The sequence below is a fragment of the Ambystoma mexicanum genome, chromosome 1q (assembly GCF_040938575.1).
Source record: "Ambystoma mexicanum isolate Mex_15411 chromosome 1q, UKY_AmexF1_1, whole genome shotgun sequence".
Lineage (NCBI taxonomy): Eukaryota > Metazoa > Chordata > Amphibia > Caudata > Ambystomatidae > Ambystoma > Ambystoma mexicanum.
Genome location: NC_090922.1, coordinates 1302368844 through 1302395453, shown reverse-complemented (window position 1 = coordinate 1302395453; position 26610 = coordinate 1302368844). Strand labels below are relative to the sequence as shown.

The window sequence follows — 26610 nt, the reverse complement described above, 5'->3', positions numbered from 1 at the left end:
GGTCTTGATGGCTGGATGGAGAACCTGACCTTCCTTCTGCGAGAGAAGATCCTCTCTGTATGGCAGTCGAATTGGAGGGCAGATGGACATGTCTAGAAGGTCCGGGTACCACGTTCTCCTGGCCCAATCCGGGGCAATTAGGATCATGGTCTTCCGAAACCTTCTCAACCTCCTGATCATTTGAGGAATGACAGGGACCGGAGGGAACGCGTACAGAAGTGGGAACTCCCAGTCCACTACGAACGCATCTCCTAGAGCTCCTCTCGGGGGAAATTCCCTTGAGCAAAATCTGTCGCACTTCCTGTTGATACTGGTGGCGAACAGATCCACTTGAGGGGTTCCCCAAAGGGCGAAGATCTCTTGAAGGACTTCCTGAGCTATCTCCCACTCGTGAGAGACTGTGCTCTGCCTGCTCAGAGCGTCCGCTGTCAAGTTCTTCTCTCCGGCTAGGTGAATTGCCGATAGAGAGATTCCTTCCTGAATTGCCCAAAACCAGAGCTGCATCGCCTCTCTGCACAGTGGTAGTGAGCCTACGCCTCCTCTTTTGTTGAGGTAGTGCATGGCCACTGTATTGTCCGTCATTATTAAGACGTTTCTTCCCCGTACAGACGGCAGAAAAGCCTTCAGCGCTAGTCTGATGGCTCTCAGCTCCAACAGGTTGATATGTAGTCTGGACTCCGATGGAGACCAACGACCGCTGATGGTCAAGTCGTTGGCGTGAGCTCCCCACCCCGTGAGTGAGGCATCCGTGACTACTGTTATCTCCGGCCATGGTTGCCAAAACATTTCTCCTTTCAGGATGTTCTCCCGACAGGCCCACCACTGAAGGTCTCGGGCTACTTTGACCGGGATCCGAAGGAGATCTGTCATCCTTCCTGAGAACTGTGACCACTGAGTTCTCAGTGCCCACTGGAGGGATCTCATTCTCAGGCGAGCCTCCGGCACGAGGAATATGCAGGATGCCATGAGGCCTAGCAACCTCAGAAAGTCGTAGGCTGGGAGATATTGGGCATTCTGAAATCTGATGACCATCTGCAGAATATCTCGAGCCCTCACCTCTGGTGGCAAGGCTTTTCCCAGGGAAGTGTCCAGGACTGCTCCAATGAATTGGAGTCTCTGTGATGGTATCATCTGTGACTTCTTTAAATTGAGGGAGAAGCCCAGCTTGTGAAGGAAGTGGCAAACATAATCTAGTTGTCTCTGAGCCTGTTCCGAAGATACAGCTCTGATCAACCAATCGTCTAGGTAAGGGTAGACATGAATCCCTTCCCTCCTTAGACTTGCAGCCACAACCGACATTAGCTTGGTAAAGACCCTCGGGGCGGAGGTTAGCCCAAATGGCAGAACTCGAAATTGATAATGAGAGCTGCCAATTGCGAACCTCAGGTATCTCCTGTGCCTGGGATGGATCGGCACATGGAAATAAGCGTCCTGGAGGTCTAGAGATACCAACCAGTCCTGAAGCTGGAGGGCCTGAAGGATCTGAGAGAGAGTCACCATCTTGAACTTGTCCTTTCGGAGGAATTTGTTCAATTCCCGTAAGTCTAAGATGGGTCTCAGTCCTCCGTCCTTCTTCGGTATTATGAAGTAGGGGGAGTACCAACCCTTGTTCCTTTCCGCTACAGGTACCAGTTCTATGGCACCTTTCTCTAGCAGGTCTAAAACCTCCTGCAAGAGGAGCGGATCTGGAAGCTTCAAAGGGTTGTTCCCCGGTGGATGACTCTGAGGGATATGTAGGAAGGGCAGGCAGTAACCTTGGGCCACTGTCTCCAGAGCCCAAGCATCTGACGTAATAGCCTGCCATTCCGTCAGATGGTGAGTTAACCTGCCCCCTACTGGTGTTCTGTGAGGGGAGACCTCAGAGTGGTTTTGAAGCGGCTGATGCAGTTGCCGAAGGTAAAGTGGCTCCTGCTCCTGCGGGTGCGGCTTTCTTTCCCCTACCCCGTCCACCACGGGTAAATCTTCCTTGGCCTCTTTGAGCCGGTCGTCCCCTGCCCCTTCCATATGAGGAATAGTAACGAAAGGACCGTCCTCTCCACGATGATCCCGAAGGACGAAAGGTATTCTGACGGATAGCAGCTCCCAATGACTTGGCTGCTGCCTTGGACGTTTGCAGTTTCTCCAAACTGTCATCCGCCTTCTTTCCAAAGAGGGTAGAACCGTCAAAGGGCATATTCAAAAGCCTGGTCTGCACGTCAGAGGCAAAACCAGACTTCCTCAACCACGCATGCCTGCGGATTGTGGTACTTGCCGCCATGGCCCTGCTGATACTGTCAGCAGAATCTAGGCCAGTTTGTAGGGTCTCGCACATCGCATCTTTACCATCCCTGATGATGTTTAAAAATGCGTCCCTTTCCTCTCCTTCTTGGAGGCAGTCAGCCGCTGATGAAGCGCACTCCCAAAGGGTGTGGCTGAACCTAGCGAGCGTACAGGTCGCGTTAATAGACTTTAACGCCATGCTACAGGCAGAAAAAACCTTCTTAGCCATGGCATCATACTTTTTGTCATCCCTATCCTGCGGAGCAGTGGGGTATGCAGATGTGCTGCCTGATGAGGTTGCAGCCTGTACAACCAAGCTCTCAGGAGTAGGGTGTTTTGACAAATATTCAGGGTCAGAACTAGCCACCCTGTATTTTGTTGACAGTTTTTTATTTACTGCCGGGATAATTTCTGGCGTTTCCCAGTTTGTCAAAATCCTTCTCTGTAGAGCAGAGTGAAATGGAACCACAGGATCCTCCTGTGGGCCCTTGTCCAGTATGTCAGTGAGGTCATCCTGCTGAAAGGCAGGAGAAGGTGCAGACCAACCCATAAATTCTATGATTCTAGACATCAGAGCTCTATATGGAGTCTCCGCATGTTCTCCTGGGTCTGGTTTGATAAATTCTGCTTCAGGAGAAGTGTCCAAGCCACTAGCTTCCTGAAGTGCATCCTGAAGATTTTTTAATCTTCCTTCCTCAGAGGCGAAAGTCTCTGGCTCTGGTGATGTGGTCCTCTGTAAATCAATATCTTGGTCTGAATCCTCCCTTTCCTCAAAAATCGAGGTTAAAGGGGGATACATTGGTTTTTGGAATGGTATAAACCCCATTTCCAATGCAGAAGGAGCCATCATCACAGGCCTTGAAAACGTCGATGTCGTCGACACCGACGTGAAAGTACTCGAAGGCGCCGTGAAAAGCGTCGAGAAATGTGTACTAGGCCTCGAAGAACTCGAAAGGATCGGAGTCTTGCTCGAGAACGACGTCGACGTTCTCGGCGTCGAGTCGGAGGTCTTTTGTCTAACCGTTGGCTGTGGAGTAGCCGTGGTTCTTTCCTTCACCGGCGTCGATATCGGCGTCGACGTCGGCGTCGACTCGATCGACTGATGCGCCGATGAATCCTTCGACAACGGCGTCGATGGCGCCGACCTCTGTTTCGAAGGAGTTTTCGACGATGGCGTCGATGATGCTTTATCTCCCGATGGCTCGAGGCGCTTTCGGGTTGACTTTTCCGCCGGGTACTGCGACTCGCGGCGTTTAGATTTTTTGGGTTTTTTACCCGGGGTATCACCCTCAGCTGTCTTCGAGGGGGACGAGGCCGCTTTCTCGAAGACGCTTAGCATCTTTTTCCTGAATTCCTCCCACTCAGCTTGCGAGCTGCGTTTTGTGGGGCAATGAACTCTCTCAGGAGAACTCGACGAAGATGACGAAGGGGATCTCCTACGTCTCTTCTTCGAGTGTCTCGATGTCGACGAGTGGTGGGAGCCACTTCGTGATCTAGATCGAGAGTGTTTTTTATGGTGAGGAGACGAACGTCTCGACTCTACCGAAGAAGCTTTCGAGGAAGTTAAAGTTGACCTACCTCTCTCGAGCTTCCCCCTACGCTCCTTCAAGGCTTTCGCCGTCATGGAAAGGCATTCCTCACACTCCGAACTCTGGTGCGTGATTCCCAGACACCACAAACAGACCCTGTGAGGGTCCGTCAACGACATTTTCTTCCCGCAGTCTCGGCACTTTTTGAAACCGGACCGAGGGGTCGTCGGGTCGGAGGAGGATGCCATCGATATCGAGGTAAATAGTAGTTATTATATACGTTATCTTGACGAGAACTGAGCAACGGTGTTCCGAGGCACAACGAAGCGCGGAAAAACGGAACTGAGCAACGGACGCTGCGCGCGGCCTTTATAGGCAGGATGACGTCGACGTCGGCACGGAGGCCGTCGAGGGTCATCGACTCGGCGATCATCGACGCGCAGCGCCCTCTGGCGAAAAAATTTTCCGAGGCCAGCAAAGCTGAAGGATTTCTATCTAAGATAAGGAATACGTCGGAGGACACAATCCCTTCGAAATAAATAGTTTTCAAGTGAAATTGTTTCCTTTTACAGAGGATTCCCAGCCTGACTGGGAATAGTCATGAGCATGTGAATCCATGCCAGAACCCATGCTGGAGAAATGAAAGTTAAAGTGCAATATAACAAAGAAACCGTCCCTCTTCAGTAGCTCAAAAGGATGGAAAGGGAAGCAAACAATTTACAGTGAAATACACACGTCTGCATACACGCCAAATGATTTATTCCTAGACCAAGTCATTTCAGATAGAAATTGAATGGAACTCTCCAATATTCATGTTAACACCTCTACCGCTTAAAAAGTCAAGGTATTCATTTATTTTATGACACTAAGGGTGACCTGTTGGAAGAAGTAACGTTAAGACATGTGACTCTGCAAACCTTATACTTCCAAGTTTATTTATTTATCCGAGTAAAAGGAACAATACTTAAAGATGCTTTTTAAAAGGTTCGAGTATAATGTGTCCCTATAAATCCTTGTCAAAGAACTCCACCTTTACAGTAAAGATATTTTTTAACACATTTCTGGAATGACCTGGGACTAATTGTTTGTATAAAGTAATGCTCAGGACTGGGAAAGTGGCGTCCTGGCCATAAGGAGTCATTTAGTGGTCCTATATTGGCGTCCCCACAGAAGAGAATATGTAGTTACAGAATTTTTCACCAAATCCTTTACAAAGGTTTATTCTTAATAAATGCATTTCTGCTGCCTTCCCTAACACATGGTGATAATTAAAAATTCTCCCAAATTAAAAGACAAAGCAAATTATTAATTCATTCATATAGCACCTTTCATCATAATTATGGTCCCAACACGCTGTTGGGTGAACTCCATAAGAGGGACCATGGTCCAGATTTTTGAGAGGTTGGAAGGTGCTATTATGCGTGTGTGTGCATTTCAGTCATTAAAGTTATGTGAGGGTGGCCAAGACCCTGCTAGTCACCCATTTCTGAATGTTGTGTGAATGGTCACAGCAGAGGTAAACTCAACTAGACAAGGGTGGGTTGTAAGGAGATAGAGAATGTCAGAAGCTACAGTTCGAAATATCATTAAAGCTAGCTTCATTTTAATAGCAGAGGTGTTGTGCAGTAGTGTTTGTCATATGTGAGCGCAGGGTGTGTGGAATGAGCCTTTGCCTTTCTCGAAGTTACGAAGGTGCAGTGTGCGAGGGGATAAAATGTGTTAGCTGTGCAAGAATATGGATACCTTACACTATTAGGCTGAATGCAAAATAAGGCTGACTAACAGTTGGGCTAAAATTATGATGCACGATGATAGACAATCTGTTCACTATTAGAAAGCAGACTCACATTGGATCGACTGCCGCCAGGCGGCACAGGATTAATCATTGTGTAGATGTTGTCACTTGAATTCGTTGAATCTGTAAAAGGCAAAACACATTAAGTCAGAGAGATTAATTTGCTTGTTAATTGAAACAAACTTGTGTGCCGCTTGTTTATCACCTTTAATTCATTATAACTACACAATTATCTGGGTACTCTGTGTCTAATGAAGATTCACAAAGTTCATAAATGGCAAATATTGAAGCGTGAAAATAAGGCAGGTGCTGAACATAGTATTAGCATTTAGTTTGACTGAGGAGACTCAGGGGGCAGTACCTTTGCTGATGGTTCACATTTCCATGCACAAATCACTATGGCTCTTCAGAGGCAGGAAAGCCATCAGATTGCACATTAAGAAGAACTAGCTTTCCTTCAGCAAGGCAATGTTCTGCTTAGGATTGGAGGCATGTCTTCAATAGACAAGTCACAATACACACAAATTACAGATGTGCACGTCACATCTTGCATCCCCATATGTATTACTATAGGATAGTAGATACAAATATAATCTACAGTTCTTAAACTAATAGGAAAGGGACAATGAGGATTCTGCTGTGGCAGAAAAGCACACTAGAGCCCCCAAACTAAAGGCTTCGCCCAGATCCACACTTTCCACAAATCTTCAGATTATTTGCCAGGGTACTTTCACGTCTGAGGCAAAAGTTGAACGTTTTATGGAAAAGACAAAGTGGAGGATGAAAAGGCTTATAAGTAACTTGCTGGTCTTAGACAAGAGAGAAGTCTGCGCTTTGGATACTTTAATACTGTTCCGGCCTATGTGTGCGTGTTTTTTTTTGCGCTTTGGGTGATTAAAGAGTTGGATTTGCAAATCAAACATTTACTGCTAGATCTGTCGCACTTCACATAAAAGCAGTGGTAAAAACAAACGGTGAATGAATACAACTGCTAGCTCAGCTGACGAGTGGTCTCAGATGGGCGTTGCTCCCCTTTGACTTTTTCTGGTGGTCTCTGTGCAGTGTATGTTGGGGAGAATTTTCATTGTTGTGCCAATTCCCTTTAAACTTAGAGACCCCCAGCTCTTATGCTGATGTTTACTGCTGAGTGAGTGGGGCCTTTTTCTCACTCACTCAAGTGCGTTTCCCGACTATGATTTTCTGTGTTCCTTCCTGTTTTATGGAGTCTGGTAAACTCCATAGGCATCTACTTTTGCATTGTGAACACAGCACCTTTTGTGCAGTGCCACTGAAAAGTCCCTTTGACGTCTCTTAATGTTTAACTACATTTCCTTGGGTGAACTGCTGTTCCCAAGCATAGTAAGATGACCCCCGTCTTACTTTACTTTAGGGGTCTGGCACACACCACCATATGTGGAGTGCTTGGGGAAGGGTTTACATAGTAACTCCTTTAACCCATTCCTCAAGTAACATGTTAAACTAACTCACTTGAATGGCTGGTGGCAATATTTTTTTTTTTACTACCTGGTGACATGTATCTGCAGACTGATACCCCAGCTGCAGTACAGCACTTAATGGTGACCATTATCAGAAAATGGCCCCAGTCTTCTTTTTAAGCCATTTGTCAGTTTCTTCTGGGCTTTTACTCTGTTTGATTCCTTTGTGTGTTTTGCCTTTGGGGGGCTTCAGTGTGTCTGGAAAGGCAGGAAGTGAGGGAGGATCCCAAAACTTCCCTGGCCTTTGCCTCTATGTGTGCCTGAGTGAAACCAGTTTCTATTGTTCACCCTGCTGTGTGATTGACAGACTAGGGTTGTGACTGAATGGGAACTTGCATAAAAAGCAAGGTTTTTGGGACTAAAAACGGAGTCAACCACTGGAGGACAACATCCGAAGCAGAAGACGAGAGAAGACGTCAGGAACACCCTTCCTGGACCGCGAAGTGCCCGGTGAAGCCCTGCAGCTGTGCTGACCCTGTTTTCAAAATCGACTGGGACGACCCGTACGGGACGACTTCCTCCCTTAGGCTGGTGGGGCCAACTAGCCTCGAGACAAATTATTTGGGTACAACCTCTGACTTAACCTTTCCAAGGCTGCAGAATCCCAATATCCGGGGTACCTCGACCATCTGTGAGTGCGTTGTCTTCCTCAGTGCGAATCTGGCCAAAACTTGTGAGCATCCAGGGGACCCTACAGAAGCAGAGTCCCCACACCAGAGTCCAGGACCGTGGGGTCAAGGAACTTTTAACCAGAGCTTTTCGTTCCTTTTTTTGGTGCTGAGATAAAGGCACCAAAAATACAAAGAGCCGCTGAATCGCCAAACGTCCTCCCTTTTGTCACCATGACCAAGGACCAGGAACAAGGGTCTGCGGCATTGCATCCAGCTGGAACAACTTCAGTTCAAAGTTACTATGAGTCTTGGGGCATAATAAACTTCTCGCCATTTGGGGTGCTTACTACCTTTGCGAGTGCCATTTAATCCTACTTTGAGTTGACCTCAACTCACTTGCACTGGCCTTGCAGCTTGTGTTTTCTAAAGGTGACTGAGTTGCTGCGATTTCTTTTTGAACATGAATATTTAAAAACAATTTTCTAAGAAGAGCATCAGAACTTTGACTTTGCCCATTGACTTTGGTTGTCCCTAAACCCTTCCTTCTGAACCTATTGGCTTTGGCAGTGCATGTTCCCTTGCAGGTTTTAAATTGTTGAACACTTTAATGCTGGGATAAAAGACGGACTACATCCCTTTGGGAGAATCAAATTGTGTTTATCGAATATCGGTATGTTCTAATCTCACCCTAACCTTTCCTACCTTAACTCAATACTGCAAATGTGATACAAAATAAGTGTTATACTAACCTCAAATGACGTCACCTCTGGGTGCTGGAACATGTGTAACATGAATGAATTACTCGCCTGCTTTATTGTTCACTTTTTGAATTGAATCATAAATTAATGTTATTGCTAGTTACTGTTTTTTAAAGAATACTTTAAATATATTTGTGTATATACATAATTAAATACCTAAGTGTTTCCTTGGAAACATGTATTTACTAATTTCATTGTACAGCTCTACAGCGCACATTATCCCTCTTAAAATAAGCCTGGCTGCTCAGTCACACTACCAACTTGAGTAGTACAGATCTATATTAAAGGCGGGTTATCGAATACCAAGAGAAGTCTTGTGGAGTCCCACACCGGTTGGACTGCACTAATTCTTACCTAACAGTTAAGCCCTATGATGTTCAATGGCACAAGATGGGTACAGAGACCTGGTCGGTACCATCACACCTGAGAGTTAGATAGGGATGGATATGATGCCCAGCAGAAGGGGAATATGAAGGGGAAATTACAATTCTCCCATGCCAATAAAGGATGGGCAAAAAAAAAGAGGCCGATTTGGCACAGTAGACACGACTGCATCCAATCCACCATGTTTAAGTAATGGTGAAGTCAGTTTATCATACACCCCCCTGCAATGTTTTATTCATTTAACTTCTGTAAAATGATCTTGCTGCCCAACCTGGTCTGGCACTTATTCTAACAACGAGAAGAGTAAGGAAGGAAAGGCTTGCATTCATTACCCCCCCCCTTTGGATTTTAGAAGCATGCGTATTAGGTCTTAAGTGTACAGATGAAATGGCCAGAAACATCAGTGAATTAGCACATGCACTGTATCCGCTCTGTGCCACCTATGATCCTTGGCTTCCCTAGAACTGCTGACACAAGCTTATGTAGTAGCCCCCCACACTCCTCATGATCACATAAGGGGAACACCTGACAAGACTTGGATCATGTGGCAACCCCCACAAGATGAACGTGAGGGGAAGCTTTCTTGGGATGCAGTAGCATCATCTCATCAGGACCTTGTGCAGTGCGTGCTGTGCATTGAACAGTTAGCAGCACAGAAGATGCCTTTAACTGGTGAATTCTAAGCACTGATCATGAACTCTTTCGTGTACCTCTCTGCTTGCCTGCTGTTGGCTCATGGAGCAGCTATGATTCGTTGTACTTAGTACAGTTTCACCCCAGCAGCCCACTGGACCACATTTCTGAAGGCAGTTTTTGCCCATTTCATTTGCAGGGCTAGTGTTAGGGGGAATTCTCATTTCTGTGCTAATTCCCTTCAACCTTAGAGACCACCATCTCGTTTGCTGGATTTAAGGACTTTTTAATTTAGCAGCCCCTTAACCTACCTACTCATGTAACATTTTTTACGTTACCCTCACAACTTTAAATGGCTGGTGGCAGTGGTTTAATTTACCATTGTGCTTTTCTCCTGCAGGCTGAATCCTCTGCTGCAGTAGTAAACCCATGGGTGACCATTTTTGTCAAAACGGCCCTGGTCGTCTTTTCGCCATTTTCTGTTTGTGAGGACTTTCTTGGGTTTTACTCTGCGCGCCAAGCCAGGTTGGAGCCCTTTGTTCATTTTGCCTTTGGTGGGCTTCAGTACTGAAACCTGCCACTGGCTCCAGTGTGTCTGGAAGGGCAGGAAGTGAGGGAGGTTCCCGAAACTCCTGCCCTTTGTCTTTAGTAATGCCTGAATGCACCCAGTCCTGATTAGGCTGTGCATGAATGGGAGAAACCTGCTTAAAAGGCCAAGGTTTTGGGACTAGAGGCAGAGTCGCTCACTGGGAAGAACACCTGAAGAAACCGAACAAAGCTTGCTGCATCCTCCTGGACCTTTGAATTGCCGGTGAAGCCCTGCTGCTGTGCTGAAACTTTTTTCTGATCGATAAAAGAAGCAACGGAAGGGACGACTTCCCTTGGGTTAATGAGACCAAATAACCCTGAGGCAAACTCCACCGGACGACCTCCCCCGACTGGCTGTACTTCTTTGCTGCTGCAGGAACCGAGTGCCAGGGGTCAAGAATATGTGGTCTTGTGAAACGTGTGCAATCAGGCCAGAAGCTCCAGGAGTCTCCCAAGGACCCTCCAGAAGCAGATTGACCAGAGCTTGAGTCCCCTCACCAGAGTTCAGGACTCAGGGAGTGAAGGAAGCCCAACCATAATCCAAGATCCGCAGTGGTACCGTTTACCGTGCGCTGAAACCGCAAAGTGCCACTGATCCAAAAAAAGCCCATAGCTGCCGCCATCCTCCAAATTGCTGCCGCAGGAGTCCTCCAACCACCGTCCTGCCTTTTGTCCCCATGACGGAGGCTCAGGAACCCAGGATCTGCATTGCTGTAACTCGACAGAAGCCAGCTGGGCCACTCGTCTAACCAGAGGTACTGTTCAGACTTGGGGTACTTTCATCAGTGTCTTTAGCTTTGCTCTTCTCAGTTGAGACTTGAGTGGCTATTTTTGTTGGAGTTGATTTCAACTCTACTTTCCACAAGTGTAACAGCGTATGACTCTACAGTGATTTTCTACAAACATTCTCTAATTTTGTGCAAGACTTTTTATCTAAGAAGTGACTCAGCTCTGTAGACTGCTCCAATTGACTTTGGCTGTCCTGGCTCCCTGCAGACTCTTCTAGTCCATTCACTGATATTTTCTGGTGATAATTTGGTTTTAAACTAGTATTGCTGGGAAAGGTTTGGTCTATTGACTTCAGTGGAAGATTTAAGTATACTCACACTTTCCTTTATACAAACCTCAGAATCTACAAAATGTACTAGTGATATATAAATGCCATTACTGTCCTTGTTAGTGAAGTCACCCAGGAGTGTAGGAAGTGTGTAAAAAGCATCTCTAAAGAGTATCTACTAGATTTGTGTTGATTCTGTAAAAGTAATTTTAAAGTATATTACACATATTATCCTTTTTAAAGAATTTGCACTATCAAAAACCTTACAAATAAAAGAAACTGACAATTGCCACAGCATATTAGTTTACAGTACATGGGGAACCTCCTCCCTGCCCCCACCAATCTCAGTATACTATGCACTCTGTTGAGGCGCTCGCATACACAAAATCAAAATAGATGGAACCATCGAAAATAATTCTCATAAATTGGACTTGCTGCGCATCCAGTAGGAAACACCAGCCAAACATCTTAGAATAGGTTAGGTTGCTTGAATGCGCCACGTTGGTTTTTGAACCATAAGTGTTGGGCTTGAAATATCCTAGTGCACAAGTGCTATTATTCAACTATAACAACTGTGGAGCTCATTTCAGAAGCACAGTGTAAGATGCTGACTAAAGAGACATTTTCCGTTTACCTGCAGGGCTGGGCATGATCGGCGTTCCAGGAGGACCTCCACCACCAGGGGGGCCCTAAAGACAAGATTAGAGAGACAATGAAACCGCTGTGTTCACATACGCTGGAATAGGTCAGCAAGATCCTGCTGCCATCAGCAACAATGCCCAGCTAGCCTTGGGTTTCAGCCCAGCATCAATCGCTTTTTACAAGTAAGACCTACATTGTTCTTGCTGAACAATTCCATCCTTAATAAAGGAAAAAGGCACGCCAAGATAATCTAAGTTAAATTAAACACTCTGCCCCCTTAAAGGTGCATATTGGACTGCTTCCTGCTAATTGCATTGCGAGTTTCATTTTCTCAATAACATTTTGAAGAACAAAAGAGAACTCTGGTTCACTCAAATGAGGCAATAGGGCAAGACTAAGAACATCCCAATTTATCATACATTTCAACGACTTACCACGTATGTACCTGGCGATGAAGAAGAGTACGAGATCTAAATTCACAGAAAGACAGAATTAACAGAGTTAACATTCATGTGACCTCCTCGCCATCCAGATGTCCTATTCATCTCACACGGGAACATAGTTTAAGGCAGCATTATCCTACAGTTCCTTTCAAAAGCAGCAGACGTGTGCATTTTGACACCGCACCCAGGTTAGCAATTGACCAAACTGGCACCTCGACTGAGTTTGACCCGCAAAAACGAGTTGTATATATCTATTCCCTTGCTCACATTTGTAGGACTGTCAAACCGTAACAATGAAATGATGACACTTGTGGACTTAAGCAGCGATTGCTGTGCGCAGAAAGCTAAATTATTGCATTTTTTCACCAACGCGACATGGAAGAATAACTTTGCTGCATGCCATAAATACGCTTTGGCAACTCATTAGGTTGCCGTCTAGAGGTTTTGGGCTTCAAACCCTGTAAGGGTTCCCAGTGCTCATACGATAAATGGAGCAGAACAAAGGCCGCCATGAACTAGCTCGCCCCTTCCATTGTCCAGATGGACGTTCACAAGCTCAGCCGTACCCCTTGCGGATGGGGCCGACCATCGTAACTTCGAATCCCAGCATGGCAGTCTCAGCTCTTTAACTTTGCAGGGTTGATAAACTGAGTACCAATGACCGGTAAACCTTTCCTGCTTCATTGCATAAAATGCACAACATGGGCTGATGCAAAAAAAAAGTACGTTGTCTTGTCTCAATGTGTCCCATTTTCTTAATTTTCCAAATCCTCTCTCCATAAGCATGGTCAAGACAATTGTTACTGGGTAAAGCGGTTGGCTCAAAATACATATTTAATGTGCGATATAAAGGCATGCATTATACCAAAAGCACTTACTGAATTTGCACTGTTTGGGTTCGGCCATGGCCTGCCAGCTCCTGGACCCCTAGTAGATGAAATCAAATCAAAGCTATCAGACCTATACGGCAAGTGACCAAAGCAACAGCGGACAGCAAAATGGCCTATGACCATTCTGTTACTTAGGTCCACACATGGTCAAATCTCTACTGAGTCAATCAGAGAAAAAGTTGTTTGCCTTACATGTTGATTCCAGGCATGCCCGGCCCTAAGGAGTTCGGTGGAGGTCTCATGCCGCCGCCATAGTTCTGCAACGATAACCAAGGATCACTCTGCCATAGTGAGATGGGAAACCCCGATCAGAGAGGGAAACAAAAAAATCAACAGGTTAGTTTCACAGGATCAACCTGAAGACAAACTATATGCAAAACCATGGAAAAACCCACCAAAATTGCTACATAATGGAAACTGTACAGTTAATCACAATTAAACCACCAAAAAAACCAACAGATGCTTAGCTAGATACGACATCGCCCTTGATTGTTATGTTACATGTTCTTGTACCGCACACTGTTGCCACCTGTGTGGTCTCTTGGCGCTCTGGTGGAACTGCAAGGCAAGGAGGGTGGCAGGGTTTGCTAATCGGATTGAGCGGGAGAAGAGCAAGAACTGCGATGTGCTGTTGGCAGCTTCAGTTCAGAGACATCAGTCACTGAGTGTTGGTGCGTTTTCAGTTGGGAGCCGTCATGTGGTGGTGAGGTCTGGTAGGGTATGCTTTGGTTTCATGTTGGTGATTGTATATGGCCTTATATGGAAACTCGCGCTGGAACTTTGTTGAAAGAGTCCGCTCTGAGCAATCCAGACCATATCATTCGTTCTCTCCACTTACCTGCACCAGCACTCTTCCCTTGCGCTTTAAGCACATAAATACAATAAACTACCACAAAGCTCTGATCTCGTACAATGAACAAATGACGGATCATCTCCAGAAAATATAAAATGGAGCTAAGCAGAGGCACATATATGCCCTATAACCAACTGTACACCTGCATCTCCAACTATGTGTTCTGCATTTGGTGCAATGCCTTGAGAGCTACTTTGAACAGGCTAGCTAAGTTTTGCTTTTTTGCAACTTTCCTCCACGGACTTCAATCAAGCCCCCACCATATCAGCTTTTTTCCTGAATCCTGGTTGACTTGCCTCGCTCGCCTGCTTCTCTCATTTTGTTTAAGGTGCCCAGGTCAGATCCTATAGATACCAACGCTGGGAATGTCTCCTATTTTTCACCTTTATTTTTACTATGTACCGCATGCCACTTTCATTGGCGTGCTGCAAGTACACCTTGTGTGTTTTTTCTTTAAGTAATATCCACTACTGTTGTGATAGTTACTTAAAAGACAGGTGGATGTGAACCTTTTTCCAGTGCACAGCCATGCACCTGTATTATATTAACCAAACAATGCATTTTTGGGTACCATGTACTGAAAATAGTACCCTGTTGTGCGTGGTACAATTCCTGTTCTTCATGAAATCCTCTTTGTTGGCCATCTGACTTCCTTTTCAGGTTGGAGGTTTTCATAGAAGGGCATGTACTTTCACTGTAGTCGAGCGCTGGACTCCTGGTCAGTGCTTTGTGCGTGAAAACGTAGAGTAACTGGGTTTTAGTGGTCCCAATCCATGCTTCAGCCAGGGTATACCATGTTGCTGGGCAGAATGTGAGATGGCCGACAGCCATCTCACATTAGATAGTCTCTACCTGTTTGAATGTTGCAGCTTCATTCCACAGGTGGGCTGGAGGATTTGACGCCTTGAGCAACACATGTAAGAGGTTGCCTGAGCCCCCAGCTGCATTGGAGGGCCTCTCAGCGAGACCTCGCCAGCGAAGCCCATCATTTTATTCATTTTCCTTTTTGCAAAGTCCCTCCAGGCTCCCTGCCCATCCTCCACTGCCAGGATTGGCCACACACGGGTCACCGACCTGGAAAGAAATAAAGGAAACCCCTTCCTTTCAGGAAGTCCCCTTTCCCTCGCTGCATCAAGCGGCACCTGTAAGATGCTGCATGAGCCTCCAGCTGCACTGGAGGCCCCCTCCTCGGCGAGACCTCGCCAGAGGAGCTCATATTTATTTTCCCTTTTGGAAAGCACCTCCACGCTCATCCTCCAGCCTCCCTGGCCAGTCCTCTGCCAGCCTCCTCTCCCAGGATTGGCCACACATATGGGTCAATGGACCCGAAAAGAACAGCCACGTTCAGAAGCTCAAGGGCAGCCGACTATGGGCAACCCATCGCTCGCTTCAGCCTCTAAAGCTGTCTGCAGCAACATCAAGGTAAGAGACAACCATTTGGTTACATAGCCACTGCTCTATGTGTGCCTCTTGACATCATCTGGGATCTACCTGAACTATTGTTACACCACGATTTTAACTCTTGATCTACTTTGAAGTTTGCATCAGCACTCAGTTTAGCTGCACTTTGAGTATACCCACCGAGTAGAATTTCATTGTGCTGGACTGTCATGTTACATTAAGTTGCTTGTTTGAGTATTGCTCGGCATTGAATTTAATTGCATTTTTCTAGTATAGCCACTGTATTGAAGTTCGTTCATATTTTAGTGTAGCCACTGTTTTTGTATTTAGCTGCATCCCGAGTATAGCTACTGTATTGAAGTTAGTTGCATATTTGAGTATAGCCACTGCTTTGAATTTAGCTGCATATTGCGTACAACTGCTATTTGGAATTTAGGGGCATTTTGAGTTTTGCTACTGTATGGATTTTACCTGCATTTTCAGTAAAGCCACCATTTTTTAATTTAGCTGAGTATAGCTACGCTGTATTGAAGTTAATTGCATTTTTGAGTATAGCTACAGTTGGAATATAGCTGCATATGGAGTATATAGCCTCTGTAATCACACTCCATGCTTATGGAAGATAACCGATCACAAGGCCACCCACCCACATCTGCAATCATACACCATTTTTAATACACATTGTACAACACCTCTGCCATTAGAATGCAGCTATCCCCCATGACACAAATGGGGTCTAGCTGGCCAAATAATGAGTCTCCTGCACTTGTATATTCCCCAGAAAGCCTCATAGAACCCATCCACATACCAGCTCTATATGTAGATGCAGCTAGTAGGGACTTGTGCGCCTCTACACACCTCCGCATTGGCTAAAATCACACATGCATTATGAACTCCTGATGAATTTCCCATACATTGGTCTTTGGACACCCTGAGGGTGTTCAACTTCAGCGCTTTGAGACCATACCAATGGGAAAAGGCGCTATACAAATGGACATTACATTACTCTGAATAAAAAGATGGAGCCAATCGGGATCATTGACCACACAATCCAAGCATTTAGAGCCAAATGATGCCAGAGAGCTGCAGGAAAAATGCAACCAACTAATGGGCCACCTATCCATCACGATTTGGACCGCTGCCTTCAAATCAACTGGGAAGACCTAAACCACAGGGCCTGCCACCCTGAACTAGTGGGGCCAATGGATCTGAAGCGCTACTCTGCAATCATAATTTTTCCAAGGTCACAGTTGCTGTGTCTGCATATTAGCGCGCACCTGCCTGGAACAAGACTGCAGCTTTGCATAGGCATCTTTCTAACCAGTCGTTGGAAACTTGTCTGGCACTCTTTCCGCGCTGGTGGAACCTAAATATCGTGCCATCACGCATCAAAAAGGAAGGGCCTTATCGTTCCCATCCCTTCATCACACCAATGTCAAATCGTGTCTTCTTATGCTCCTGTGGGTCCTCCACTGCTACTGGGAACGATTTTGAGCCGTTTTTACCCTCTAAGATGGTCTGTGAGCCTGAATTAATCACGGTAAGCCTCTAACCCACAACTCTGGTACCTCCTACAGCCAGCCTATCGTGAGACACATCGTCCTCAATGTGGATGGATTCCATGAACTCTTGGCTAAAGGGTCGATATATCCAATATTCCTTTACGGGTTTCCTATACTTATTTACTTACATTGGGTGTAAAGTCCTCAAGTTAAAAGTAGCTAGCTTACTGGGAAGAAAGCACTGGAGACTGTCAGGAGTCCTCTCTTTGCTCATCTGGGGATTAGTAGTCTACACCCTGAATAGATGGAGGACTAACTGGGCCCTTTCTTGAATGACCTTTTACAGAAACTAGATTAATGAGATTCCCTGCCTGTAAGAGACTAAAGTCAGAAAACGGTAGAATTGAACTTCCTAAACATTCTCATATGGCAAGGTGCTCAAGCCATTTAAAGACCTGTGGAACTACTACCTTTCTTTGCACCCAATTTTAGATATTTCCAGGGCATCTTTCTATGATTAACTGCGTTGAATTCTTGTATGTAACCCCTTTTGTTGTTGCCAATAGTGGCTGTATGTATATTTAATAGTGATTTTACTTACCAGTTGTGTGTTGATGAACTTTATGCTTGCTTGCATTAAATAGTGTATTTTTGTACTTCCCTTTGTGGACCTCTGTTCCTTAGCAGATGCTGCTCTTGTTATTTTGACTTCAGACTCAGTCTTCCTCCTCCTGAATCTAAGCGCAATTGCTTAACCACCATACCTTTGAGAGTTTGGTCACAGAGCATAGCATGAAACTGGCTGTACCCTCAAGTGGCTTCTCAGAACCCCTGAACAGCATAGGGTCTAGAAAAACACTCAAACACCAAAATAAATCCCTGTTGAAAATGCAGCAAAAGCCACCATCTTGCGTGCCTTTACAACACCAGGTAAAGATGCTGAGTTTTAGGCAATCTCAAGTTGCCCTATTAAAGGGTTGACATTTTAGATCGAATTCTTCTGTGCAATGTGTTGGCACTCCAGAGGATTTGAACTACAACTCCCATCAGGCCTATCCAGCATAGTAAATAAGGGATCATGGGAGTAATCCTCCAGAACATTTGCAAAGTCACTGGTTGCAGACTTCCGATCTATGCCTTACAAATGAGTCCACCTTGTGCTGCCATTGTCAACCCTCCAACAGTTCGATGCCCTAACTTGGAAAATTACTACTAACACAAGGCCCGTGCCTTATCTCAAAGCGTTTAATTAAATACGACATGTGACCTATGTAACCTTTCAACGGAATGTCATTCAATTGTTTCCTTTCGTTTTGCACATTGCACTTGCAAACCCTCCGCTACAATGGAGAGATGGCTAAGATGCATCTGGTCTGGCTAATGTTCCATTCAGACAGAGCACCAGTGAGCAGTGTGCTTCAGCTATGCGAACCTCTAAATAGAAGACTGCTTTCATTATGCTTAATATTATTTGCTTAACACAAATCTGAAAATCTCTTTTTTGCCTAGGCCTGGTGTGTTCTTGTCAAGCTTTTATTCATTTCAATTTCTGGTCAGTGCTGGCTCTACCCAGAGTGTCGCGGAACGCCTTACAAGATTCAAAGTTTGAAAAGGTGGGAGGTGAAACAGAAGTTACAACATTTTTTCAGGATATGATAGAAAGATTAGGATAGGCAAGTGGTAGCAGGGGAGAGGAAGAGCTGGGGTTATGTTTGGGCAAACTGGTATGTTTTGAAGCTCTTTCTGAAAGTGGTGACGGAGAGTGCAATGCGGATGTGAACAGGTAGGGTGTTCCATGCCCTGGGATCCCAGTAGGTAAATGCTTGTTTTGTGTGCATGTTAGTTTTTTAGAGTGGAATGTGTAGGAGATGCTGCCTTGCTTGTCTGGTGTTTATTGTGATGGTAAGATGGTTTGGCACTGAATGGCTTTGAAAACAATGCAAACTACTTTGAAGGCAATTCTTTCCAGTACTGGGATCCGGCGGCGCTGAGCGAGAGCTGGGGTGACATGGGAATGTGTGGGTAGGTGGAGGAGGAGTCTGGCTGCTGCATTTTGTATGGCTTGCAGGGGCAAGGGGTGCTTTTGGGGAGTCCAGTGAGGAGAGCGTTGCCATAGCCGAGCTTGGAGATGGTGGTGAGGGTCAAGGAGCGCTTCTTGTCCCTAAAAACCTGAACTCTCCATTATCTGATCTACTACGCTATCCTTTACGCTTTCACCTTAAAAACGTTATGTTCTCATCTGACCACTAATCTTCATTGTTGCGATTAGGTGATCTGCCTCATGAATCTGTACTGCGCTCATCTTTTAGTACTGTATAATATTTTGTGCATCGCTTTGACGAAAACACAAGATACATTCCCTAAAATACAAGTGTAAGTGGGGAACCCTGAGGAACCCCACCCACTATGCGTGAGAAAAGGGGCCAATAAGAATTGGGCACACTTGAGAGCCACCCATTAGAAAACTCTGGAACCAGACCAGAGGAATACTACGAGGTCCAGCAACCCCTGAAAGATGTGAAATGAGAATAGATTGGTCCACTGCAGAGGGCAATAATTCAAATTGCAAGTTGCTAGCCAGCCATTAAAAAAATGCATTCGCCTCCTCCAATCTACATACACAAAGCACACCATTTCTTACTTGCCAAGAGTCAAATATCACTAGCCAATGGTAATGTTGTGCCTTGGTCCGGCCTATTAAAAGCAGCAGACAGATGAAGCATAACCAGACGAGACAAATGTCTGGAGTGTAGCAGCAGGTCATCCCAGACACAGACCGAAGCAGTCTGTTCTATATCTGGAGCAGAAACATGACTGGAAAGGGCAAAGGATATGGCCATCTTTGAAAAAAACATATGCGCTGTTGTCACAACATTTTCAATAACTTTGGAAATACAAGGAAAGGCAGGCAGGGGATGCGCGACTCTGGGTAAGTGCAAGGCCGCAGGAGACTGTAGAAGTTACAGCCCCTGAGTGCGCAGTAGGACCTAAGGCAGTGCAGTGGAGACGGATCATGGATCAGCCTGGTACCCAGTGAGGCTCTGAGGGTAGCCAGGCAACCTGACTGTAGCAGACCGGTTGGTCAGCAGGGGAGGGAGAGAGAAAGCAGGAGAAAATAAGGGTCTTGACCTGCTTCCGGAACTTCAGGTGGTTGGGCTCCAGTTTGAGAGGGGCAGGGAGACCATTCCAGAGGGAGGCACCTGTAGAGGAGAGAGAGATACCCCACACCCCCACTCTGTGCCTGGAGAAGCGTCTGACCCATAGGGAGTTGGAGGAAGCTGAGCAAAGGGCTCGGGAAGGAAGGAATTTTAGAAGAGAGTTGGATGTAATGCAGGCCCTGGCCCCAGAAAGACATGGAGAATGCAGGGGGTCTTGAACGTGATACTTGCAGCTACCGGGAGGCAGTGGAGAGATTTCAGGGCTGGAGGGATACAGTCCCTGGGCTCGAGGCCAAGGATAACTTGCAGGCCTGTTCTGGATTAGTTGAAGATGGCGGAGAGTAGAGGAAGGCAGATTGAGAAAGAAGCTATTGCAGTAGTCCACCCTAGAGAGAACCCAGGCTCTGCAGACTGAGCTTCTAGGGGAAGTGAGAAAAGGAAGAATAACTAGGAGGTGCAGCTCGTAGTCGGCCTTCTTGTCAAGGTCCGAGATGTGAGGAGAAGGAGAGAGAGTTGAAGATTACCCGAAGGTGTTTTGCCTCACAGGGAGGCGAAGGAAGAGGGCCCAAGGAGGGAGGCCAGAGAGAGGGAAAGCGGGAGCAGGGGACCCAATGAGAATGATCTCAGTCTTACTGTCATTAAGCAAGAGATCGGTGGAGGCGCACCAATCCTGAATCGTGGATCGGCTGTCAGGAATGAGCGAGAGAGGAGGCTGAGGGAAGGCTGAAAGAGCTGAGCGCCATCCGGATAACACAGAAAGTTAGAGAAGGTACTGATCAGGTGGGCCAAGTTGACATTGAAGAGCCAGGGTGAGAGGCCAGAGCCCCTGGAGACCACGTGGAGAGAGAGGTGGTGGAGAGAAAGGACACAAGTTGGCCCTGGGAGTGTCGGTCCAGAAGGAAGGTTGTCAACCACTCCAGGGTCTGATCAGTGATGCCCAGGTTCTCGCAGTTGATTGATCAGAATGCTGCGATTGACAGTCATAAGCAGAGAAAAGGTCGGGGAGGATAAGGACAGAAGGAAGGTTGGAGTCAAGAATGGAGAGTAAATCTTCACGGGTGTTCAGGAGTGAAGTTTCCGTGCCTCTGGCTGCTCTGAAGCTAGAATGATGGTCGTCGAGGCAACCAACCGATTCAGTGTGGCGAGTAAACTGGGAGATGGAATTCACACAACAAAGTTCCCCAACTCCAGCAGACTCACCAAGTGCTGAATGTTGAACAGCAGCCAAAACTTAACATTTAGGAGTAAAGCAGGGTGGCCCAAGGTAGAGTATAGCACATTCAATAAGTCAAAATAGATCCATCTTACTGTGCAGGAAAAAAAGCAATGAAGGATTACAGGCAAGTATATTTGTGAAATAGTGTTATATCAGTGTCTGATATGTCACTCTACCAGGAGGGGTCACACTTGGAGAATTCAAGGTCAACCGGGGCCTCTGGGTAACAAGGTTAACCAATTTAGGTTTTAAATGGTCCCGAACAACGATTTTTCTAAAGGGAATAAAGATCTTCAATGGAGTCCACAGTGTTTTAAAGCGGATAGATCTACCTCCTCACTCATCAGAAATTAGCTGCTCGCTGCCCAAACAATGTTAATAGTTTTATTAGTATTCACTAGCTGCAGAGAAAGTATCTGGATTGGCGTTCCTGGTTGCAGTTAGGAAAATGATTAATTCCACACATGCAGGCTCATTTTGGAGCCATTGATGTTGGAGTGGAGAGATAGCATGAACAGAGACAGCATTTATACTATATGGGTTATTCCAAAGAATGACTGCAGACCCTGAGCTCATAATGGCACCTTTCCAAACTTTGATGCGGGCTGGGTAACAGAACAACCATTGTTCTCAAGGATCCATGTGCTTGTTTTTCTCTCCCCCTTAAGCACGAAATTGCTAGGGTTTCAGATGGGTTCAAATCACTATAAACTACAGTTCAAAATAGATCGGCCACTGTGGTGGCTGCAAATGTATCCAGAAATGCAGTACATTTGAGCACATCACTAAATTACTGAATGATAAAGGGGACCATGTTCAGCCACAATAAAATGGTACAATTTCCTCAAACCATGGATTTTGCAGTCATTTCCAAAAGAAGTCACGTGTAAATCCGAGTCCAACAGAGAAATGTGTGAATGCACAAATAGATGTACTCGGGGCTCTTGGGCCTTCATGATCATGATCCAAAGGGATTCTGTATATGATTTGCCTTGTACTGGGGATTATGTCCTCTGCTATCCACCAAGGTAAGATTATACATGGGACCACTAAGAACAGCTCTGTGCAAGATCTTTACAAGCAGCAGAGAACCATAGGAGCTAGTGGTCGTGAACATAAAGGTGGTCAATTCCTGTAAATGGTTGAATTCAAAAAACCTAAAGGACATACTTTCTAAGTCCCCCAGTGACCCTAACAGAAGCAGCTTGGTTAAGGCTGGGAAGTGTTATCCAGAGGGAACTTCTGGTCATCAAAGTTCTGAAAAGTATGGCAGCAGGCCAAATTTGAGGTCCATACTGACAAAAATGCACCATAAACATGTGTTGATTTGGGCATCCGACACAGTTTAACAGGCAGAGAGAAACAAACTTCACAACTATACAACATTGAAACGTCATCTACAAAGAACAAATGCTCTTGTTGGGGGAGCAATTCCCAAGCGTCCAAAGCCATATGACAAAGTAAATAGCTATTTAAACTTTAAGAACACATAATGCTCTTAGTTAAGGGCACCCAGTATCTAACCGAAGTGACTGCTTTAAATGTAATATGCTCCGCTTCATTCTCCCTAAAGAGAATATTATGAGAAGGATGTCCTGAAACCATTTGTGCAGGTGGGTGCCACTCAAGAGCAAGTTAGCCCATGTGTTAGGAGTCAAAATGGTTGTGTTACACCTCAGCCAACACGGAGTAACAGCTGAACTGGATGGATAGGTTATTTAAAGCAGGCCTCGTTATTCTTTAAAAAAATCCCACTAGACCTGTAGGGCGAGGTGTTTTTACATACTTGACATAAGATCAATGAACTTGTCCCATGGCGATGGGTGATCAAATATTTGCCAGTGTTTTCTGTAAAATGGTGATATCACCATACGTTTGTTTGTAGTAAACGGCAAATAAAAGTTTCAAAACTCTCCATACTCGCCAGCAAGGTCGAATACCATGGTAAGTGCACCCATCCTTCATAAAATCTCCTCACCAATGAGAGCGGGCTAGTAGATTCTGCAAGGCCTGTTTAAAGTGCAGGCATAGTGATATAGCCTGTCATTCTGCACATATAAAAAAACCTAGAGAAAAGCATGTGTTTAATTCAAGGGTGGGCCATGGGGATGGCTTCAAGCAGGACTGTCTTCGATTGCTTAGCTACTCCTCTGGTCCACCATGAGAAGCATTTTCTTTTAGAATAAAGAAGCAATAATATGTTTTATTTTCAATTTTACATGTACTACTAATTTGATCTATGTAATATTTCTGGTGTTGAGGAGTGTACAGATGTTAAGTAGACAAAGCCTCTGTTCCACTGTGGGGTCTACAGAGAAATATACCTTAAAAGTTAAAGCACATCTGCAGGTCTCACATGGCATAACTGCTTGCTGGCTGTGCACACTTCAAGGTAAACCTAAATCACCGCCCTTCATAATAGCCTAGTCGTTCATGCGAGTGTGCATAAAGCGATTCCAGGGACCACAGAATGAGCTTGTAAATCTAGCAGCCTTTTGTTGGGGCTAGTTCTATGGTTAAACACAGATCAACTAGCAGTCATTGTATTTGAGAAGACCAAGTATATTTTGTCTTTAAAATTGTAATGATCATAGAGGGTTAGCAGCCACTCCGCTAGCAGCAGCTAAAATCACCACTGTGGGTTGATATTCGCCAGAGCATGGTTGAGAAAAGAAATGCTCCCACACGCATGGATGTTTACCGCTCAATTTTACATCATTTTATCTTTGTTGCTCGTTTAGCCTGTTTTAGCTGATCACATTATGCTTTTAGCCCACGCGTGCACACATGTATGTATGAGAAACCATCTCTGAATAGAAACTGCTAAAGTTTGCTGGTGAAACATTTGTTCACAATATGGGCACCAGCTCCCTAAACACCAGCAACGTAACATATTTGGTAGTATAGAAATTATTTTATTTGACTTGACAGATGACAGACTGGTGAGGCAGGGAAGGCAAATTGCTTGCAGTAGATCTAGATCACTGAAAACGTGTGACAAATGTAAAGAACCAGGGTGTTCCAGATTAAGAACAGGTAGGAACAATTAACAGAATATTTGCCAACAGGCAGCATGTCCAAGCATCAACTTCCAGGTGCTGTGGGAGTGATGGGAGCAGGAGAAGCTTGGAACCAGAGACACGGATCGTATAATTTAATGAAGTTACTAATCATTTAGGCATTTAAATACATTTGCTTCAAAACGAGGGCCTATCAGACTAATGCAGTGGGGCAGAGGTCGATTAAGTAGCTGCAGGGTTGGAGTTTAGACTTACTTTTCCCGAAACCTACTCAGGTTTCTCATCGGAGCCTGACAAGCGACTGACGCCAATTTAAGAGGGGAAGTGGGAAATTAACAGACTGTTGCTTATTTAAAAAAAAAAAAAAAAAAAAAAAAAAAAACACACACTTTCCTAGGTAACAGACAAGGCGTTCTTCAACTTAAAGGAAGTGAAGATGTCCTTGACCTCGACGCAGTAGGTCCAACTTGAAAATGTAGAGTGGTCAAGTACTATTTGCACACCACCAAGCTGCCTAACACTTACCAATGGTACAAGACAAGGATGTATTCAAATATTCCAGAGGAGAGTTGGGGGATGATCAGTTGGGGAACAAACCATTAACCCTATGTATGGCTAGTGTAAACGCCACAGACTTGATGTGTCAAGTACTGATCAAAAAAGCCTCTTACTCCCCATCATACAGTCATCGTGTAAATGTGGCACGATCATCAACTTTCAAGGACAGTGGTCCATTTACCTGCGGTCCCGGACCCATTGGGCCCATCCCTCGAGGAGGATTCATTCTTTGCATCGGCCCTCCCATGTTCGGGTGTCCTGTAAAGGTAGAAGGAGAAAAGGTAAGACGCAACAACCACCGCACAGAGGTAGCACACATTCACGGATTCAAGCACTACCTTGTTGTCGCGCAGGGTCCATTGAATTGGAAAGCAAAGGCTGCGTACCTGGAACACCACCGGGAGGCTGAAAAATAAGGAAAGAAAATATTGAAATGATGGGGACCCCTGAAAACCATTCACACTACAAATGTTTACAATGCAAAAGATATTTTTACCTGGTGACCTTTTCCAGCCCCATAACAAGGTGCAAATGCTCGTGAGCAAAGACATTTTTTAAAAGCAATTCCAGTTTGCATAGTTTTCACTATCAGAAATCTACTTCCTGGTGGAAGTCAACCCCCAAAATCACCACCCATTGATTTCACGATCATTACACCAACAAATACGTTCACTTCTTTAACCTTCACTTTGTAACACAATGGGTCTGGGTCTCTGTGTACAGTACTAAAATAATGGTTTGGAAAAATTATAAATACACATTCCCAAAATGTTAAGAGAATGTGTAGAGAATGCTAGCTTGCAACATTTGACTGCAGTGAAAGGCTGATATTTGGCTGGTACGACTACTGATCAGAAAAGAAGGCTGGAAGCCAGCATGGCCAAAGGACTTTGCTGTTGGTAGTATTATGAAGTACACTGCATGTTGTAAAGAGTACAGAAATTAGATGCTGTTACTTCCCTGCCTCTAGCATTAGAGTGATTAGAGAATGAACAGAAGCAGTGAGCGGGCTTTTATAAACGGATGGTAACGCCGTCCTAAGGACACTGCGCTCTTGTGCACTTTTTTCCACAATAAATGTAAGGTTACTCACAGGCTACTACTGTGTTTGATAGATGTGTAGTCAAAATGGACGTTTTGTGACGAGACGAAGTTGCCAGCGACCACCTCACCATAATGAACACTTCCCTCGGGAAGTCAACGATGGTGGCATATTGAAATATGGCATGGTGATATGCAGGGCTGGACAGGCCTCTAGGGAACTCTGGAGATTTCCGGGTAGGCCTCTGCACCCTGGGCCTCGTGTGGTAACCTAGTTTATGTCCACATTTTCGCATAGTAAAAGGTTTGGTCTTGCTTAAAATGTATATTATGGGGCCACTTTGAAAATTATTTCCAGGGCCTCTTTTGGTTCACCCCTGGGGATATGATGTGCCACGGTTGCAAATTAAAGCAAGCTGGTCGCCAGTGATGGGGTGGGGAGGGGCTCGGGTCTACGCTGTCAGGCAGGCCACAGGGAAGGATTGGCTTTAAACCCATGTTAATTTCTGGTGCACCACAGTAAACCAGATACATAATGATCGTTCAACCATTCCAATATTCTCCCAAAGGAGATCCAAAATACCCTCTAATGTAGAACCACATCTCACACTAAAGAATTACTATGCAAACTACTGCAGGGCATGCGATCAGTGTATTCGGACCAATAAACCAACATTGCCGCCGGCCGAATTGCATTACATTTTTGGTGCCCCGTTTCTTTCTTTTTTGATGAACTCTTCATCTTCCCTCCCCATTTGGTCTACCGCTTCTGACCT

General features: G+C 45.4%; 1 protein-coding gene across 7 annotated transcripts in view; it reads right to left on the bottom strand.

The window, feature by feature from the left end:
- The window catches only part of SSBP3 (single stranded DNA binding protein 3), a 370009-nt gene that overhangs the window by 29445 nt on the left and 313954 nt on the right, over positions 1-26610 (bottom strand). For 3 of the 7 annotated variants that reach the window (XM_069642131.1, XM_069642128.1, XM_069642133.1), the window contains 7 exons: positions 25132-25198; positions 24975-25051; positions 13278-13366; positions 13074-13122; positions 12187-12222; positions 11745-11799; positions 5636-5706 (listed from right to left, as the gene is read on the bottom strand). In XM_069642131.1, coding sequence (XP_069498232.1) covers positions 5636-5706; positions 11745-11799; positions 12187-12222; positions 13074-13122; positions 13278-13366; positions 24975-25051; positions 25132-25198 — 444 coding nt within the window. The remainder of the gene's footprint in view (positions 1-5635; positions 5707-11744; positions 11800-12186; positions 12223-13073; positions 13123-13277; positions 13367-24974; positions 25052-25131; positions 25199-26610) is intronic. The other 4 variants (XM_069642134.1, XM_069642129.1, XM_069642132.1 and 1 more) reach the window with 2 other exon arrangements.